Source organism: Diadema setosum, chromosome 9 (assembly GCF_964275005.1).
Source record: "Diadema setosum chromosome 9, eeDiaSeto1, whole genome shotgun sequence".
NCBI classification, from domain to species: domain Eukaryota; kingdom Metazoa; phylum Echinodermata; class Echinoidea; order Diadematoida; family Diadematidae; genus Diadema; species Diadema setosum.
In genome coordinates this window covers 31,560,056-31,580,180 of record NC_092693.1, presented here as the reverse complement: position 1 = coordinate 31,580,180, position 20,125 = coordinate 31,560,056, and the positions used below count along the sequence as shown (strand labels likewise).

The 20,125-nt window shown below is 38.3% G+C and overlaps 1 protein-coding gene across 1 annotated transcript; it reads left to right on the top strand.

Annotated features, from left to right (window-relative positions):
- Positions 1-4,000: 4,000 nt before the first annotated feature.
- On the top strand, positions 4,001-19,455 carry LOC140233305 (cystine/glutamate transporter-like). The gene is made up of 11 exons (XM_072313416.1): positions 4,001-4,083; positions 6,419-6,599; positions 7,062-7,422; positions 10,652-10,777; positions 11,424-11,523; positions 12,112-12,156; positions 12,534-12,657; positions 15,638-15,741; positions 16,701-16,944; positions 18,432-18,609; positions 19,391-19,455. The coding sequence occupies exons 1-11, from the start codon at positions 4,016-4,018 to the stop codon at positions 19,453-19,455; spliced, it is 1,596 nt and encodes a 531-aa protein (XP_072169517.1). The 5' UTR covers positions 4,001-4,015.
- The last annotated feature ends 670 nt before the right edge of the window (positions 19,456-20,125 follow it).

Below are 20,125 nucleotides of genomic sequence, written 5' to 3'. Positions count from 1 at the left end.
TTACTCTTCATCATGGCTAGCTCGTATGGGGAAAATTAATTCGTTTTAGAACAATCTATTGTCCTTTTTTATGTAATGAAATGCTTGCTAATCATTGTCACTGCTCCACCAGAGGGCTTCGTGATTATCATAATCCTCTCAACCATCGACAGGGACCTTAACACACTTCTACTGGTTCGAATGAACTGAACAAAGAACCGTGACGTTGAAGAAGCTAATGAAAGTTTTGAGATCATGCTTTATTATTGAGACAGCACCTTCAAATCGTCTCTTTTCCAAAATGATGTATTCTAATTCCGAATATTTCGTATGATTGAGGTGATATCATCGAGTGTATTGCATATTGCATATATAGATATTTTTGATGCATTTAACGTTAAGCTTCAGTGCGTATTTTGTTTTATGTAGAAAGCAAGGTTTTCAGAGTCATCTAATATGTGGATAAAGTAAATAATAAACATGCGGGAAAACTATTTAAGAGGGAAGGGTCGTATATCCCATTAACCTTAAAATTGATTTTACTGTTTTGTTGTTGTTGTTTTTTGGTGTTTTTTTTTTCTTTGGTCAGCATATAGCAGTAAAGAGTATAGTGTCATGATACAATCATGAGTGTTCATTGCAATTATATTATATTGGAACCTATACTAATAATGTGTGAACTTACAGACCACTCAAATGTCGTGTTTGACACCCCCCCCCCCCTCGCCTCCCAATCATTGTATAAACCTGCTTGAGTTGGCCGTTTGTATGACCTATGGACTGTATCACTGCTCTATTCCAGTAATTGCTTCCTTGTGCTTTTACTTGCTTGTTGTTAGTGTTTAAGTTGTTTAAATTCATTGTGTGATATCTCAAAGATGTTATCCATCAATGTATGGCTATACACAGACGATAGAATAGGCCTGATTGGGTTTATTTATCAATAGGTCACCGAAGGCCGCTCTGACCAAAGAGCCAACCTTGGCACCGTTATACTTCCACTTCACAAAAAGTGCACTTTCTATTTTACATATAGGTCATCGGCTATAGTGAAACCTGGACCAGTTTCTGGTTTTGATCAACAGTACACTTGATTCTTTTGATAGTGGTTATCAATTTCACTCACGAATACATCTGTGTCTTAATGTATAAGCACTTTAAATCTGTCATGTAGTATAGAGCCCTGAATTGTGGCAACCATGTTCAAACTATCCGCATTGGTTTTAAGTTACAATATATACACAGTCATACTATTCCTCGTGAGAGAGAGAGAGAGAGAGAGAGAGAGAGGGGGGGGGTGTACAGTAATTTAACTCAATAAACAACATGAACCTGCAATGAACAAAACAGCAGCCTTATATAGTTCGTTTCTATTATGTCTGTCTTTATAATATGTTATATAGGCCTATACTTCGAAATCGAGTATATGCCAAGACCAATATATCTTAGCCCTATACTCTTGATTGCCTAATATCGAAGCTTCTATCAATGTTACTTGTTATATAGCAATACGTGATGAACCTTTAAACATTCTCTAGAACTTCGTCACAAATCTGTAAAGTTTCTGATTACTATTATTATTATTTTTTTTTTTGGGGGGGGGGGGGGCGCTGTGACATCGTGGCTAAGACTCCCTACTCCCGTTGTTATATATCGGAGGACCGTAGTTCGATTCCCTCCCAATCTTGTTAACGTCTTCGGACAAGATGTTTTACCCACCACGTCCCTCTCGACTCAGATGTATAGGCCTAAATGGGTCCCTGGCAACGCTGGGGTTAAATGATGAACTTGAGGTATTTTCACATAAACAACACCGTACCGTGTGACTGTGTGTTTGTAATTATTGTTATTATTATCTTTATGCCACATTATCATTATTATTATTATTATTATCATTCTTCTTCTTCTTCTTCTTCTTCTTCTTCTTCTTCTTCTTATTATTATTATTATTATTATTATTATTATTATTATTATTATCATTATTATTATTATTCATTATTTCATTATTATTGTTATTATCATTACTTTGAGACTGCAATTTGGAACTTTCATTCTGACTGACTCTCACCCACGTTACCGGAAAGAAAGTTTGTTGTTAATTGTTGTTGTTGGGTTTTGTTGTTGTTGTTGTTGTTGTTGTTGTTGTTAATTGTCTCAAAGGTTGTGAGTTGACTTTATAGCAAACTGTCTCTGAAATATAAATAATATATATAAAAAAGTACTAAGATATAGTCTTGTTATATCCTTTGAAGTTTATCTTCATTGTTTCATCTGTCACCGGGATCTGTCAGTTCAACATTAATGATTTGCTTATTTCACTATCCATAATAAAACCCGGCTTTTCATGATCGCGTCAATTCCATCATTTCTGCTACTGGTACTCGATTGATTACCTAGTACAAGTGTATCATTATTTATTTTGTGTACAAAACAATTCATTATTTTATTGATTGAGCTATTTAAGAAAAATCGTCGATGTGTAGAAGCCTATTCTATTATTTTCTTCATTTGCACTGGACGTCACCCGACCGTGAATTCACTCACTCACTTGCTCATTTATTGTTCCTAAAAGTGTCTTGACTACACTGTATAATAGCATCATAATGCCTCACTTGATGTATTGTAGTGTTGCTTGGGGTAATACTTATAACAGCCATCTTCATAAATTGTTTATTTTACAAAAAAGAGCTATCAGGCTAATAACAAGCTCACACTTTACTAGGCCAAGTGTCCCCCAGTTCTTACAGCTGCGTTGTTTACCTCTAAACGAGTTAGTGTCTTTTAACTCGTTGGCATTCATGTACAAGCTTCACATGTCCAGTTCTCCCTCCTTATTTTTGGATTTGTTTGTCAAAAACTCAGTTGTTCATTCCCATAATACACGTCAGAAAAACCTTCTGCATCTACCTTATGTATCTACCAGTATTGCCCTAAATTCTTTTTATGTGTCTTGCATAAAAGAATGGAACGTGTTACCCTCAGATGTTAAAGATAGTACCACTGATTCGGAAGTATTTGCTTCATCGATATTCTCAGTCTCATTGATGCTGCTCCTTTTGAATTCTAGATACATGACTTCATCTCATCGCTTTCCATTTGAGTAACATAGTCTAAATGCCAATTATGTTTTGCTTTAAAATTCCATAGGTAGTGTGTGTGTGTGTGTGTGTGTGTGCACTTAGAATCCATCCATGTATGTTAAAGCCACTGTATAATTCTGGTTTATGGTAAAAATTAGAAACTCTCCTTTTGAAAGGGTCCTTACCTGTGGAGAAGTGAGGGTTCTGAGACCATACCTCAAAGTAAAAAAAAAAAAAAAAAAAAAAAAAAAAAAAAATTACTGCTCCCTCTTGTGGTCATATATCACTAACCGATAAAATAAATTTTTTAATGGACTCGAAGGGGGGGGGGGGGGCAATAAATTTGGTGTCAATTTTTTTGGTCTCTGTATGGGGTGTGGTTGCTGCGCTTCTTGAGGGATTCCACTAAAATTATTCTGTGGCTTTAATATGTTTGTATAATCTCTATATTTGGGAGTTGTTATATCACATGTCTTAACTTGTCTTTCAGGGGTCTTATTATACAAGCTTGCTTTTCTAAGACCCCTCCACTTTACATCTACATTTGTACAATGCATCTACATGCATTGTCAATTTATATTCAAATATTCTGCAAATTGTTTTAAACGCATATATTCAACAATGTATTCCTTGTTACATATTATTGTTTTTATGTAAATTTTTGTATTGTGGAAACTGAATAAAACTTGAAACTTGAAACACTACTGAGTACTTACTCTCCTATTCAGCGCCTTGTCAACGTGGCAGTGTGCAGGCATAATTATTCCATTTTACGCGAGCATAAAAGCAACAACAACATGAAAGTAAAAACAAACGTAAATTGCTAGTAATCAGCTGTTGGGATCGCAGATGATCGATCGCGCTTTGCGACAGCTGGATTATCGGTCTATTGACGTATTGCAATGATATCCTTTTTCTAATCAACGCGAGTTCTCTCCTAGAGTGATGTGTGCTAAATGATGCCTGCAATCTCATCGAGGATGATGTCGTCATATGAAATGGACAGTTATCCTCTCCTCCAAGAGTGAGTAATTCTTGCTGCATTTGAAGAAGAGAAAAATGTTATCATTTAGGCCTTATCGATTTTTTCACCGTAGTAGATAGCGAAGAGACTCAGTCCCACCTGTGTGTATTCGTGTTTGTAATGTAATCGGATATCCGGTTTCCTGAGCAAAGCTGCCTTAGACTTAGTATGGTTGGACCTACTACTAATCGACCGCCTAATGTTTATTTGCTTGATAAGAATATTTAACACTGCAATTCACGTAAAAACTTGACCTACGTGATTGAGAAAATCCAGCTCTATCAAATGCCGTTGTTCCCTTTTCCTTTTCGATTCGAAGTTTCAGTGCAAAAATATCGCCGACGAACTTGCGTGGCCTCGTTTCAGCTCCCCGCGGTAAATCGCGTTATTAGGATCGACCGCTGTTTTTGCATTGACAATGTACGCAAACCGAGTTGTATTGAACACCGTGTTGTACGAAGCATTTTAGAAGCCTTTTAGAAGCCTTTTAGAAACTTCCATAGACATTACATTGTGCTGTCATTACGATTCGGTGAAAATATTCATTCGAAATTTTGTCCTTGATTAAAACCATTAATGAACAGTGAATTATCGCGTTTTCCAACACCATCCTCATCTACATTCAAAGCCAATCCATTTTTATGTGCTTTGCGCGCAGAGAAGTGCGTACTAAGTGTTCAGTGCGCGAATTATACGCGGTCGGTTTCAATAAGGGTGGTCGATATGTAGTAGGGCTACCATACTTGGGGTCTAAACAGCGACCAGCCCGAACGCGAAGGGCTCCCACAGTTTACAACTGTACAAGGAGCGCCCCAGGGTTACACAGCCCTGTCGCTGTACAGAAGCCTGGGACTGGTCGGGCTTTAAAAGTAGAGTCTCCACTTCTGGACTAGGTTCTACTTCTAGACTAGTGTTATTTAGTATTTCTTCAATGCTTTTGAAAAGAAAGAGTGGGTTGCAGTGCAGTGCTGACATTGGCAATCAGTGAACTGGAATGGTGATGAAAAAAAAGTCATCAACAATGACACTTGTCAAGGTATACCGTATAGTTGTTTGACCTTTATGTTTGTGTATAAATGTAGTGAGATTAATTTCATTTCAGAACTGATTAGTGATGACCCTAGCTTGATGTACGGTACTGTAACGTTAGGAACTAGAAATAATTGCAGTAGGCCCCTATGTGAAATGTAATGCTAAGCTTTCTTTTTTTTTTACATTCTCTTGGCCAACCTTTCAAAACAACCTCTAGACTCTATGTGCACCCCAAATGCAAATGATGACTTGTCTCATCATTGATGCTCTTATTCATGTTAAAAAGAGCTGTTTTAGTGGGTAGACATTGCTGTATTAAAAACTTGTCTTGCCTGCTGTTTGCTTTCAAATTTTGTAATCTTTTATTGACATCACAAATTACTAAATTGATATAAGTTTCTCTCATTTTGAAACCAGTAATCTGTTCTGCTGACTCGTGAATCATAGATAATCCCATATTGTAATGCAACATTTTTTTTCAGAAATGATGTAAAGATTTTGATGTGTTGGCTGTTAAAGGGATAGGGTTTACAGATTCTGTACTCATCTTTAGGTCTTTTAATCACCTCCCCCTTCAGATTTCATTACCTTTTCATTACTATGTATTTGTTTTTGCTAAGGTTTCGTGAAGAATTTCATACTACATCAATAGCACTGTTTTATATGTTTAAATTCAATTTGCCATTTTGCTGTGACTGACTGTGTTTAATTGGTGCAGAACAGCTTGCAACTACAAAAGCACTTAGAGAGTGCAGACCTCTGCCAAGCAGCTCATTTCCACCACTGATCTTATTCTTCCATAGAGATCAGTGATTTCCACCCATACGTATGTGTGCTGAAAGTTGCCTGATTTCCCAATAAAGAAGCGTTTTGTTATCTCATCAACTTCCAGCTGCACAGCGCGCATCGCCTTAGCAGAAACTGGAGCATGCACTTTAGTGTGCATATGAAAACCTGAAAAAATATGCCCAAGTTCATTGACCCTACCTGCCGAAATATTGAAAATCCTTCCTAAAATCCACAAAAATTGCCAGATTACTACCAAAATGTAATCATTTGTTACTTGTGTCATTCTCAACCTTTCCTGTAAGTTTCATCCAAATCCATTCACAACTTTTTGAGTTAATTTGCACATGGACGAAAAAAAAAACCCCAAACAAAACAAGACAAAGAAACCAACAAATGCCAAAGAAAACTTAACCTTCTTCCTTGGCAGAGGTTATAAACAAGCTGAAACAAGAGACGAAGAGAAGGTCTACAAAACAAACTATTTTCATTTACTCAAACACTGTTTATTTTTCAGGGATGATTTTGAGGAAGACATGATAATCTTCAGGCGAAATCCCCCAGCATCCTCTGAGTCAGATTACCGCTACAGGCAGTTACGGAATATCCAGGATGACAGTGAGAAGGAAGAGGATGGAGAAGAGGAGAAAATAGCAATCCCAAGGCATCTTGGACTGGCAGGCTGCGTCTGGTATATCGTAAGTAACTTGATTCCAGTTTAGCTGCATTGACAACTTTGTGTGACTTTACAAGAAAACATTCAAATTCATAGTCTTTTTCTCTGTGTGTGCAATAAAGTTAGAGAAGTGTATTTTTTTCTGTGTGTTTGTTGTTGCTGGACACCATTCAGTGACAAGCGTTCATATCCTAAGAAGGTGGTCTGATGTTACCATTTTTATTTCTTCAAAGATGTTACATATGACCATGAGCTCGTAAACATTGCACTTTTCCAGAGAGATACTTTTTTTATGGTCGCATGGTAGGTTTCTGAGGAGTTTTCTGACTTGTAGTTGCTTTTCCTGTAACATTAAACCCGTTTCCTTTCATTGTATTTGGTTTTCTTTGTACGTTATGATATCTGTTTGTGTTTTAATTTGTCCCATTATTCTTACTCTGCCCATATCAACATTGTGCCTGTCTCTCTTCTTGTCTTGTACCAGATTGGCCAGGTGATTGGGACAGGTATTTTCATAACGCCCTCTGGAGTCTTGCGAGGGACAGGTAGTTCCGTCGGCTGGGCCCTGGTCATCTGGGTCCTCTGCGGAATCATCCAGTTCTGCGGAGCGCTCGTCTACGCAGAGCTCTCGCTGATAATGCACAAGTCGGGTGGGGACTTCACATTCCTCCTCCAGGCCTGGGGACCGGTCATTGGCTTTTGCCGGCTCTGGGTGAGCACCATCATCAACCCCTCGTCTCTGGCCATCCAGTCGCTGGTCATCGCCAAGTATCTTCTCACGCCATTCTTCCAGTGCGTGGAGGAGCCACTTCTCGCTGTGCGACTGATCAGCATATGCTGTATATGTGAGTATCGTAACAGCATCAGTTCGTCAATTACAGCCAGCCACAAAACTTAGGAAGGCCAACTTTTGTCAAGCTGTGGCTTTAGAGATGTATTATTAAGATTGTTTGCTACATGCAGTATTGATTGTCAAAGTTCCCTAAAATACCAATGATATATTGCGTCAGATATTTTATCTGGATTTAATGTTGGGGGAAGGGAACAATTTGGGATCCAATTTTCATATTTCCTCTTCTTCTTAAAAACACATGGTCAGACTTGTCACCAAACTTGGCGAACATCATTGCTTGGGTGATAGAATATGATTTGTACAAATGAGTGCCTTGCTTCAACCCCTGGGGATCCCCTGGGGACTCCAGAACTACCAAAGTAGAAAGTCTAAAAAAAAAAAAAAAAGTTTAGACTATAAAACCAGAAATGCTCTGCATTAAAGCATTAATGGGTGCATTTTCAAATTTGTTTATAAATGTCAGATTAGGAACTAAATTTGGGGCCAGTTTTCAGTTTTTATCTTCTATTCAAAAATGCCTGGTCAAGTTTTTTCACAAATTTTGCAGGTATTGCATCACCAGTGTGATATGATATACCGTTGGACACCATGTCCCCCTTGAGGCCCTCAAGTCCTCCCCCCCCCCCCCCCCAGCTTGCTGCTTTCTTATAAACATTTTATCAGTCTGCAAGAATGCATGGGAGGTGAACTTGCAATACTTGGTCACCCCGGGTCTCATGTTTTCAGCATTATATCAAAGTTATTTTTTATCACATGATGTCATACAGACCAATCACTGAACAGAATTTCATCAATGAGTGATATATAGTGTATTATGTACAGGTCTGTAGTCTTTTTTGTCAAGCCCACCAGAGGTGAGGGGAGACTAACGGATTGCCTGCGGCGTCTGTCCATCCGTCGTCCGTCCGTCCGTCCATCGTCTGTCCATAATGCTACAAAAACTTCAATAACTCTTTACTCTGGGCTTCAATTGCAATCAAACTTCGAGGGAGAGGGGTCATACAATGTTTCACATTTTACCATATATGAAGTTCACCTCAAGGTCAAAGCTCACAGGCAGGGGTCAATGAACTTTAGGGCCCAATGTTAAGTTTTTTTGGTGCGTTTCTATTATGGGTCATAACTTTTGATCCATAACTCCATTTATGACCAAACTTGGATGGTAGATGTCCCTTGGGGAGTGGATGGTCACCACAAGGTCAATGGTCACAAGCATGGGTCAAAGAACTTTTAGAGCCCAATGTTAAGTTTTTATGGCGCGTTTCTATTATGGGTCATAACTTTCGATCCATACCTCCATTTGTGACCAAACTTGGATGGTAGATGTCCCTTGGGGAGTGGATGATCACCACAAGGTCAAAGGTCACAAGCAGGGGTCAACAAACTTTTAGAGCCCAATGTTAAGTTTTTAATGGCGCATTTCTATTATGGGTCATAACTTTTGATCCATAACTCCATTTGTGACTAAACTTGGATGGTAGATGACCCTTGGGGAGTGGATGGTCACCACAAGGTCAATGGTCACAAGCATGGGTCAACGAACTTTTAGAGCCCAATGTTCAGTTTTTATGACACGTTTCTATTATGGGTCATAACTTTTGATCCATAGGTCCGTTTGTGACCAAACTTGGATGGTAGATGTCCCTTGGGGAGTGGATGGTCACCACAAGGTCAAAGGTCACAAGCAGGGGTCTATAAACTTTAAGGGCCCAATATTAAGTTTTTATGGCACGTTTCTTTTTTGCCATAAATTTTTACCCTTTTATATCTCTTTTTATCTGTTATATCTCTATTTTTTATCTGTTGTATCCCATTCGCGTACAATTTCTTGTACGTGAATGGGTGAGACACATTATGGCACTTGCCTTGTTTATAAATGCTATGTCAGGTGCCATGTGAAATGCTGCTGGTTTCCTCAAAGACTTGTGATTCCACCCAGTAAAGTGGTGACTTGGAGCCCCAAATCCAACTTCTGTCCAAGATCTATACCACACATTGTGACATCGCTAAAGGAGTACGTTTTGCCTCAGTGCATTTAGAAAATAATGTTACGATTTTAGAATCTCTTATGATGCAGCTACTGTACAATGTATGTACTGTTCAATGTAGGAAAACAACATTGAAACATATTTAATTGTGTTATAGTATGTTTGTTATATCATATCATAATATAGATATTATGTTACATCATGCTATATTGTATTATATTATTGTATTATGTCCCATTATATTGAATTGTCTAAAATTTTCTAAAGTTCATCATGGTTGGCTCCAGACAAAAACACAATTTTACATATGACTCGAGTGGCAAGGGAGATAACAAGTGTAATTTGACAGCCCTCCCGTATTGTTCCCCACCCCAATTCCCTTTAAAAAAAAAAAAAAAAAAAAAGGAAGAAGATCGAGCGAATGAAAACAGAAAGTCTAACCTCATACTCTACATCATGTGAAGAAAACAGACTTCAAGCAATACTTTTTTTTTCTGTTTTTAAAGTATACTTTGTAAAGGTGTCTTCAGAAAATGATCCCATTATTGGATCCTTCAGTAATATTAGACTATAAACATCTTTTAACAGCAGCCATGCTGGTACTGAAATTACACAGTACAGTAGTGCAATAATCAATACTGACTAAGTGTGCATAACCTGTGTAAACATTTGGATGGTGCATTTGGATTTCATGTTGTGATCAGACTTAAATTTAATCAGCTGTCACTGACCCCAACGGGCACTCGAGTATCAACTTCAGTGCCAAGTGTAACGAAAGCAAACATCTGTGCAATTGTGCGGGGATAGATTGCCAATCTGTAGCAACCACTCAGGAAAGGCAAAGAGTGATTGCTAGGCAGTATAACAGGTTGTCTTATGCAGGGTGTAGAGTGCAGTAAATTTCTCATGGGGGCGATTTGAGTCTTTGCTGGATCACTGGGCAACAATTACAGTGTTATTGATGATTGCAAGGATGGTTAGAATGATAATATACAGTAGTAATAGCAATAATGATAATAATGAAACCAATCTCAGTAGTTAATAATCAAGTCTCATTTGATATTTCTTTGGCAATTTCATTTCATGGTCACAAAACACTCACTAATACTTACATTGTACAGTACATTTAGAAAATGTAAGTAATTTGCTTAAAAGTTGGAGTGTGATGCCTTATCTAGCGATAATTTTTTGTTAATGTTTTCTATCCATATTTTCTCTGTGTCTTCTTTACAGTGTTCTTGGTCTTCATTAATTGCATTAGTGTGAAATTTTCTACCAAGCTGACTGGGTTTTTGACACTGACCAAGACATTTGGCTTGTTTGTAATATTTATATCAGGAATCTACAATTTGGCAAATGGTATGTGATGACACTATCCTTTATTTATATCATTTTTCATTTTCCTTGAGTAAAAGTTTGTTGTACCTGTGACTTTTTTTTCCCTTTAGAACCAAGAGGATTTAAGTTTTTTTTTTTTTCATAACTTCTTTATTGCGTGATTATTTTCTTGTGGAGTCACATTAACTAAAGTCATTTCACTGTAGTGAAATGTCTGACATGATAATTGTTCTGGTGCAGATGTAGTTTGACCAGGATATATATATAATTTCTGTTCAGTAAAATAACTTTTGGAATGTAGAACTTCTACAGATTTCCCAAACAGCTAGAGCTGCAGGCGTCCTGTGGCTTAGTAGTGTGTAAGACTGATGTTATTCTATTTGCATGTGATGATATTGATAATAAACCATTTTTATAAAGCACATAAATGAATAAATTTCTCTTGGGATGTACATTGAAGGTGGGAAAATGTAGAAATCACAGAAAAATAGTCAGGAGGGAGAACTGAGGAGACAAGATGAAAGGAAAACTGACAAATTGTTAACATGTGTGTTTGAATGATTCTGTAATTTGCCTCCACAAAGCTTAGTTCTGTGTGTGCCAAATGCTTTTATAACATTGTTAATATAAGATTTTAGTGAAAGACATTTATGGTATCCTATGATAGGTCACACAGAATATCTTGCAAATGGTTTCTCATCTGGTCGTCTTGATGTGACTCTGCTTCCCATGGGGTTCTTTTCTGGTCTGTATTCATTTTCTGGCTGGTAAGTATGACGACTGTACTCTCTCATTCCAAACGTTACCAAACTTTAATCTTGGATCACAAGATTGATTTACAAGCAAAATCTTGTACATTTCATGTTGTAAATATTTTAGATATTGCTGCAAATTCTTCTGTAGGTTCAACTTCAAATAAAGTCTCGATTTCACTAAAGTGAAGTGTGATAAATGACATATGATGCCAGCGTAATGCATTAAATACCCTGTCAAGATATAGTCTGCCAAATGAGAGATTGAAGGCTCTTCCTTTTCTAGAGATGATCTGCATCTAAAGGAAAGAGTCTATTTTTTCTGCACATTCATGAATTTTTAAAGAGAAGGTGTACATGGTAATTTTCCACTCGCTCATGAAGGCAATTTACTTTGATCGTATAGTGACATTCTTTTTCAAGATGTTATTTGTCAAGAAAGTGTTTGCTGTTGCCTGATCTAAAAGACCAGAACATGTGTACAGGAGGTATTGCATGAAATTGATTTTGTTTGACACAAGAATAAAATCTCTGACAAAGGAAAATCACTATATGCCTTTACTAGAAACATTAATGAACACTTTGTACTGTTTCATTTCTCAGGGAAATTATCACAACTATAACTGAAGAAATCCATAAACCAGCCAGGTGAGAGCAGATTCTCTTAGAAATTGCATCGGATTGTCATTTAAATTACTTTTAATTATGTATTCTCAAAGATTATGTTAAAGTGATATTTTCTTTGCTGTTTTAGTAACTGTTTAGTCTGATATGCCACATTCTCTAAAAAAAAATTAAATACATCCTGTTTTCTTGATATTAGTACTTTCTCATACCAATGATAGAAAAGTGTTAATGAGCTTAGGAGAGAAAGTGCAGGGGAGCTTTTTAAGATAGATCTACTAGTAGACATTTTACACAGACTTAAAAGCTTTATTGCAAAGAGAAGGATAGGTATATTTTTCTGACATGATGTTTTAACCTTTTTGTGTTTGTGCTTCTTCCATTGTTTCTTTTTCATCTAGAAACATCCCGCTCAGTTTGTTCATATCGATGACAGCAATAACTGCAGTGTATCTTATGGCAAATATTGCCTACTTCACACTACTCTCGCCAGCACAGATGCTAAGTTCAGGAGCAGTGGCAGCAGTAAGTATCATTTAATATGCTGTTCATATTTTACTTTCATTTTCTATTCCATTTTCCTGTGACAACAAGATTGATAATACATTTTCATTTGTAAATCAGCCAGAAGAATTTCCAACAGCTAATTAATACTGCATGTGGCTGGATCGTTATGGTAGTCTTGATAGATTACTGCATGGTTATGATAGGTGTCATAGACCCCGTTTACAGCCCGGCCTCAATTGCGCGGCCGAGCCTCGCAATTTTGTCTGTTTACACTGCCGGGCTCGGCCGCACTTTTGATTCAAACCTTTCAATATTTTGTCGTAGTGGCGCTCTGCTTGTAAACAAATGCAATTTGGTATTTTCTGGTTTTCAGACCCTTTGCCAACTGAATTCCGTGGCGACGAAGTCGCCGTTCGGGCAAAGGCCTTTGCCGAAGGAAAGAATCATTTGCAGGACAAAACCACCTTAAATTATACTAGTTTTTGACGTTGAGGGGGTTAATATCATGAATAGCGAAAGATACAGGCAGAGGGTTTGGAAGCCAGACTAAAATTGGCCGCGCATTTTGCCGCGCATTTGGCTCAGTTTGCGTTTACACCAAGAAAAGGCCGGGCTCGGCCGCGGCCGAGACCACCTCCAGAGCGAGGCCAAATGCGAGGCCAATTTTGGCCTCGCATTTGGCCTTTTGCGCGTTTACACTGAAGCGGGGCTGGGCACAGCCGCGGCTCGGCCGCGGGCGAGCCTCGCACTGTAAACGGGGTCTTATATAAGTGAGTGCACATTCCTACAATGATGAATGAATGGACCCTGAATGAAGCTTAGACTCTCTTTTAGGTATTCGAACATCCAAGAGCATGGCTGCATTTTCAATCCAAATCAAAGCACCATGTTGATGTTCAGTGCAACAAATGTATTGGTATTACAAGCATTTATTATACCCCCGCCAAACGAAGTTTGAAGGGGGTATATAGGAATCAGCGGACGGTCGGGCGGTCGGGCGGTCGGTCTGTTGCAAATCTTGCGTCGCGAACTACTTCCTCAGTTTTCAACCGATTCCCATAAAACTTGGCACAGATGTGTGCCTTGGGTTGTAGATGTGCAAGACGTATTTTTTGACAGTACCCAAAAGTACGTTGCCATGGTAACAGCATATTATGGGCAAAAATGGGTACAAATCTTGCGTCGCGAACTTCTCCCACAGTTTTTGATCAATTTTTATGAAATTAGGTACAGATGTTCATCTGAATATGTTAATGTGCAAGACACATATTTCCGCAGTGGCAAAAAGTGCGTTGCCATGGTAACGGCATGTTATTGGTAAAATATAGGGCAAAATGCTTCATGGCAAAACTGCTTCATCAGTGTTCTTCCAATTCTCATGGAATTCATATTGAATGTTTGTCTTAGGATATAGGTCAGCATGACACATTTCTTGACAGTGACAAACAGTATGTTGCCATGGTAACAGCTCACATATTATGAGCCAAAATGATGGAAAATTTTGTGTTGCAAACTACTTCCTCAGTTTTTGCCCAATTTCCATGAAATTTGGTACAGATGTGTGCCTTTGGTTGTAGATGTGCAAGACGCATTTTTTGACAGTACCCGAAAGTACGTTGCCATGGTAACGGCATATTAATGGCAGAAGATCAAGGAAAGATCTTGCGGATTTAACTACTTCCTCAGTTTTTTGACCAAAGCTTATGAAATGTGGCACACACCTTGATCTTGGTGGGAAGATGTGGAAGACATATTTTTCGAACGTGTCGGAAGCTGCGTTGCCATGGTAACGGCATATAAATGGCAGAAGATCAAGGAAAGATCTTGCGGATTGAACTACTTCCTCTGTATTTGACTGAAGCTCATGAAATGTGGCACACACATTGGTCTTGGTGGGAAGATGTGCAAGACATATTTTTTGGATGTGTTGGAAGCTGCGTTGCCATGGTAACGGCATATTAGTGGCGGAAGATCAAGGAAAGATCTTGTGGATTGAACTACTTCCTCAGTTTTTGACAAAAGCTTATGAAATGTGGCACACACAATAGTCTTGGTGGGAAGATGTGCAAGACATATTTTTCGGACGTGTCGGAAGCTGCGTTGCCATGGTAACGGCATTTAAATGGCATAAGATCAAGGAAAGATCATTCCTTGGGTAAGACTGTCGTCACGGGGCGGGGGTATTAATCACCTTCAGTGATATTTCTAGTTTGCACAGGGTCAAAGTAATGAATCTTTACAAACCTTTTTGACAAGTTTGCAGTATACAAAAGCTTCCTTATTAAATGAAATGTTCTGCCTGTAATTATTCTTGCAACCATGAATATTTTATAACAATTGCTTTGAAGTATTACATAATGAAATTGTACTTTCCTTTTGCTACTTTGTAGTTTAGTTATGAATCAATTGATGTGAACACATGCCTTTTTATTCAAAGTTAAAGTTGCTATTAAAAAAATCAAACAAACGGAGCAAAATCAAACAAACTGAGTGGTAGAAGTAACATCAGAATTGGACCAAAAGTAAGGTTACTTAAGTGTGGCATGTTTCCATAAATGCTTGCTACTCTAGTAGCAACCAGATATGCGCAATAGATGACCTGATTATGTCATTGCCTGTGAAGTTTTCCATTGATACATACGTACATCTTCACCTTATTTCCTCATTATGACATGAACTTTGTAAGAAAAACTTGAGTAATAAATGCAATGAGAAACATGATTTTCATGATTATTTTCATGCTCAAACCAGAGAGAGTGAGAGTTCGTAGTTGATAATATCATCACACCGCTAATTTGCATATATGATTTTAGCCTATTATTTGCTGAGAATGTGTTAAATCCTAGAATTCCATAATTTAATTGTGGCAAGTCTGATTCTGATCAAACTTTTACAAATCTGCATGTTAGATTTTACTCTATCAATGTCATCAAGAACATGGTGTAAAATTGAACTGTATTTTTGTGTACTGACTACAACTTATCCTTTTTATTTGAAGGACTACAGTGTTCTAGCCCTGGGTAGCTGGTCTTGGCTGGTGTGGATTTTTGTGGCCATGTCAGCCTGTGGAAGTGCCAATGCCAGCATTCTTGCCAGATCAAGGTCAGTAGAGTCCACAGCCCTTTAATGACCCACTAGTGTAAAGATTTATAGGTGGCCCAATTCATTCCCTGCCCACCGGGGTACATTTGAAAACCACAAATAACACTGGTCAGCAAATATGTGCATCAAAAGGCGCGGTCAGACTTGCAAAAGGTCGCGAAGTTTAAGATCGCGATCTTTAAGATCTCGAAGTTTTGCCAGTGTGACCGCAAACTTCCCGCGAAACTTCTCGCGAAACTTCTCGATCTGTTTGCGGGCGTTGTCTTCAAAGCACGAGGCCATTGTCATGTTCAGATGTGCATTGTAACATCACAATCACTAGCCATCGGACGGCGCACTCTTTCTTGCGCGCATACGAATGGCCCAAACTTCGCGATCTTAAACTTCTCGATCTTTTGCCAGTCTGAACGCGCCTAAAGTGTACACTCATTGGTAAAGGTCCACTCCAGTCCAGATTCTTCAGCTGTGTGTGTATTTACATAGAGATTGGTGATAAAGCTTTACGCAATTTGCTATTGGGATTCTCAAACTGGAGCCTATTACACAGTACAGTGTACTTTCAGTGTCAAGACATAAAGGATCGTGGTGAATCAGAAATCATGTGCTTTTTGTATGGTGTTCAAATAAAACAGTAACAGTTGCTGGTTCAAGACGGCACGCACTCTTATCATATCATAACCTGTATTTTGATGCTTTTTGTAACTTAAGAAGTAGAAATTGCAATACTCCTTTTAAATAGTATTTTTGGTATTTTTCTCAAACAATGCTCAAAGTCAGAGATATGAATATCGTCACAACCATTATGAAAATGAAATTGCCTTTCAGTTCTTAAGATGAATTTCAGTTCTACATACTTAAAGGAGAGAACACCCAGCAAGTGAATGTCACTGGATTATGCTAGCTCTGACTCTAGCACACTTTCCCCCTTACAGTCTCTTTTTTTTACTGTTTACTTTCAGGACGACATTTGCAGCAGCACGTGAGGGTCTCTTCCCCGAAATTTTCTCCATGGTGAGCATCAAGCACCGCACCCCTCTCCCCAGTGTGGTCATCCTCCTCATCGCCCTCATCTATCTAGTCGAGGACGACGTTATCGTCCTCATCGAGTACACTCAGTTTGTGGACATCATGTTCATCCTGCTGACGTGCTTCATCTTGCCTTACTACCGCTGGAAGTACCCGCACATTCCCCGGCCATTCAAGGTGTGCCAAATTTGACTTGAAGTTGTGACCTATCAGCTGAATATCTTTTCCTCAGTGTGAATTCACATTTGCGAATGTTTTGCCAATGCTGATCACACTGGTTGTTGTTGTTGTCGTTGTCGTTGTTGTTGTTGTTGGTGGTGGTGTTGTTGTTGTTGTCGTTGTCGTTGTCGTCGTTGTCGTTGTTGTTGTTTTACTGTAGATAACTTCTTTGCACCTGTTTTGAGTAAGACTCCTCAGATTCAGGTCCTTTGTTCTCTTTGTGCCATCATTGACAGGATTAAAATGTAGAGTGTGTTTAAAACAACAACAAACCGATACCATCCATTTGCAAAGAAAGATCCTTCACAAAGACAAGAGTGCGCATTTTGTCTCAAACCTATCAAATCAGTGAGTATGAATGTTCTTAATAACAATAGCAAGTAAGTGACAATGGGATATGCACGCTTGAAAAGCTACATCCTGTTACTTGAGGGAAGTTCACTGGGAAGTGAAAGATGATATTGCAAATGTTTTGCAACCCTCACTGTGTTTTGTTCGCCGATTGGCACACATGCTGGAGTGCTTTCTTTGCGGACAGGCAAAGATGTCTTGAAACTGTGTGTCCATGAATGGAGATTACCCCCCCTCCCCCCCCCCCCCCTCCCACCATTGTGACACCATGGCCTTCCCGTTGGACTGAAACACATTGCAACATAGGCTTGGTTATCTACAGTTAGTTCAAGTTTGGTGGGTTTAATACTGAATGCTCTTGAAAAAGATTGGCATTTTAAGCTACTTAGTGCCAGGGCGCATGGGTACACAGAGTAGATGTCTGCAGATCAAAAATGGTTTTATGAACTTGAACCACTGTTCGTAAACTTTCATTTACACTATATCGTTATTTTAATGCATTCATTTCATTCTCCAGTCTGACCTCTCCTAATCGGCCTCCCTTTATCCAGATATCTATATTATCCAGATGCAATCTTGGCGTGAATTTTATTTTCAATATGATAATTACCGGGAAAAAGGGAGATTTCAAACTAAAACAAATTCCTACATGAATGCACATGAATCACATATTATTCTCAACATGATGGACATACATTCACATCTAATTTTCATCTAAATAACATGCATTCAAAAATTTACTACCCCCACATCACAGCGCCGCAAGAACGTGGGCAGAAAACTTTTCATTAATATCATGGCACGGTACAGGCGATCGTTCTTCAGCAGCTGCGTGTATTAGACAGTGAATTTCCCATATCCAGCCAAATCTCTTTACTATACCCAGATTAGTGCCGGTCCCGACATGTCCGCATAGGAGAGGTTGGAGTGTAAAAGTTGAATTTTAACCTTATGATGCTGTCTACAGGCCTTTTTGATATCTTTCCTGAATATTTGGTTAGCTTAAAGGCAGAATGCTTTGCTTCCTTGAACATAGATTCTGTTTGTCTGCTTGGATAGGAGGATGAATGTACTCATTGTTTTTGCCTTCACAGATCCCTCTGTTTGTGGTTGTGATATACACCTCTGCAATGATCTTCATCCTTGGGATGTCTCTCTACTCGGATCCAGTGGGGAAAGGCATTGGAATCTGCATCGTGCTGACTGGCCTACCCATCTACTTTGCCTTCGTCCATCCCCGCTATAGGATGAAATGCCTTGGACCCTTTTCACGTGAGAACTTCACATGTTTTACGTTTGTGTCATTGTGTCTTGGTAGTACTACTTTTGAAGTGAAAAACATGTTTGTCCTGCCTCATTTAATGCTTTATGTGTCCTTGAACTTGGCAGTAACTGTCTTTAGCTATTTCATTTCCAGTTTGGTAATTCCTTCTAAACTTGGCCATAATGTTCAATAAAAAATTTTCATGTTTTGCCACTCAGTAGGGTAATATGAATTTCTTACATTTTTGATTCTCAGGAATCAAGGAGATAAATGTTGTCCTCGAATGTGAATTTCTATTTTGTATCTATCTTATGTTAGATTGTTTCATGTGGTGATTTTGAATGTGCCCTTTTGAATTCATGCTTATCATAATCATGCATTCTAGTGAGGATATTCATATTCCGAGAGTGCCAAATGAACATGATTGCTTCTTTAAATATTTTACATCTAATAATTATGATGATGTAATGTTCACAGATTTATAACTACACAACATGCACAAATGGATGAAACAAACAGAGTGCATTAGCTAGATGAGTTATGATGGGCCAACAGAAGAAAACATACTAATTAACTTTAGAAGAATGTTATATGCAGTCACTTGAATACAGCTTCTTATTTGCAAAAGGTGTTTTCTTTAATATGTGTTCAGCAACTTCTTTAAAACAAACAGAAATAATTTACAGTGGGGGTTTCACATTTCTAGAGGAAATAGAGTAGAAGTGTAGGTCGTGCAGACAAAATAAATGAGAATATTAAACTGATTATATAAATTTCTCTCTGGAACAGTGAAATTGACCAGGGTCCTTCAGAGGTTATTTTTCTGCATTCATCAGGAGAAGGAGACATTTTGAAGACAGTTTTCTGCCAGACCACTACTGTCAGGTAGTTCAGGTTTCTGGAAATGAAATACCCACAGGTATGCAGCGCTGAACAGTGTGAAGTGCCTTCAAGTTTTAAGCACTGAAAGGCAGTATTGCAATGCATTCCATGTTGTAAGATGTGACATACTTGATCTTCTTACAGTATGGGAGCATAATTTCTGAAATTGTCTAAAACTTTGCTGACAGTGCTCTAGGATGATGATTTAATGCATAAAAACAAAGAAATATTCAAACATTACAAAGCTTTTAAGAATTGTAGAGTCACTATCAAGAGGTCTGTAAAAATAAATTGCCATGTTGAAAACCATTTACTGAATGGTATACACTGTATCAACTTGACTGTCTATCGCAAAACATTGAGTGTGGTACATCTGGACTCCACCTTTTTTTTATGCTGATTTTTTTTTTTTTTTTCAGTTTCATTTTAACACAAGAGAGCATGGTAACAGTAGGGCCATGCTGTACTTATTTTTCACCTGGAAACATTCTTGACAAGTGTCTTTGAAATTACGAGGTGTTCATTATCGTCAGTAGAATTTGTGACATGTGCACATTAGTGCAAATAACCTTTCTTTATTGTCCTTACTCCTTTTCAAAGCGATATTGTGCATAAGCTTGCCCAACACGATGATTTGTGGAA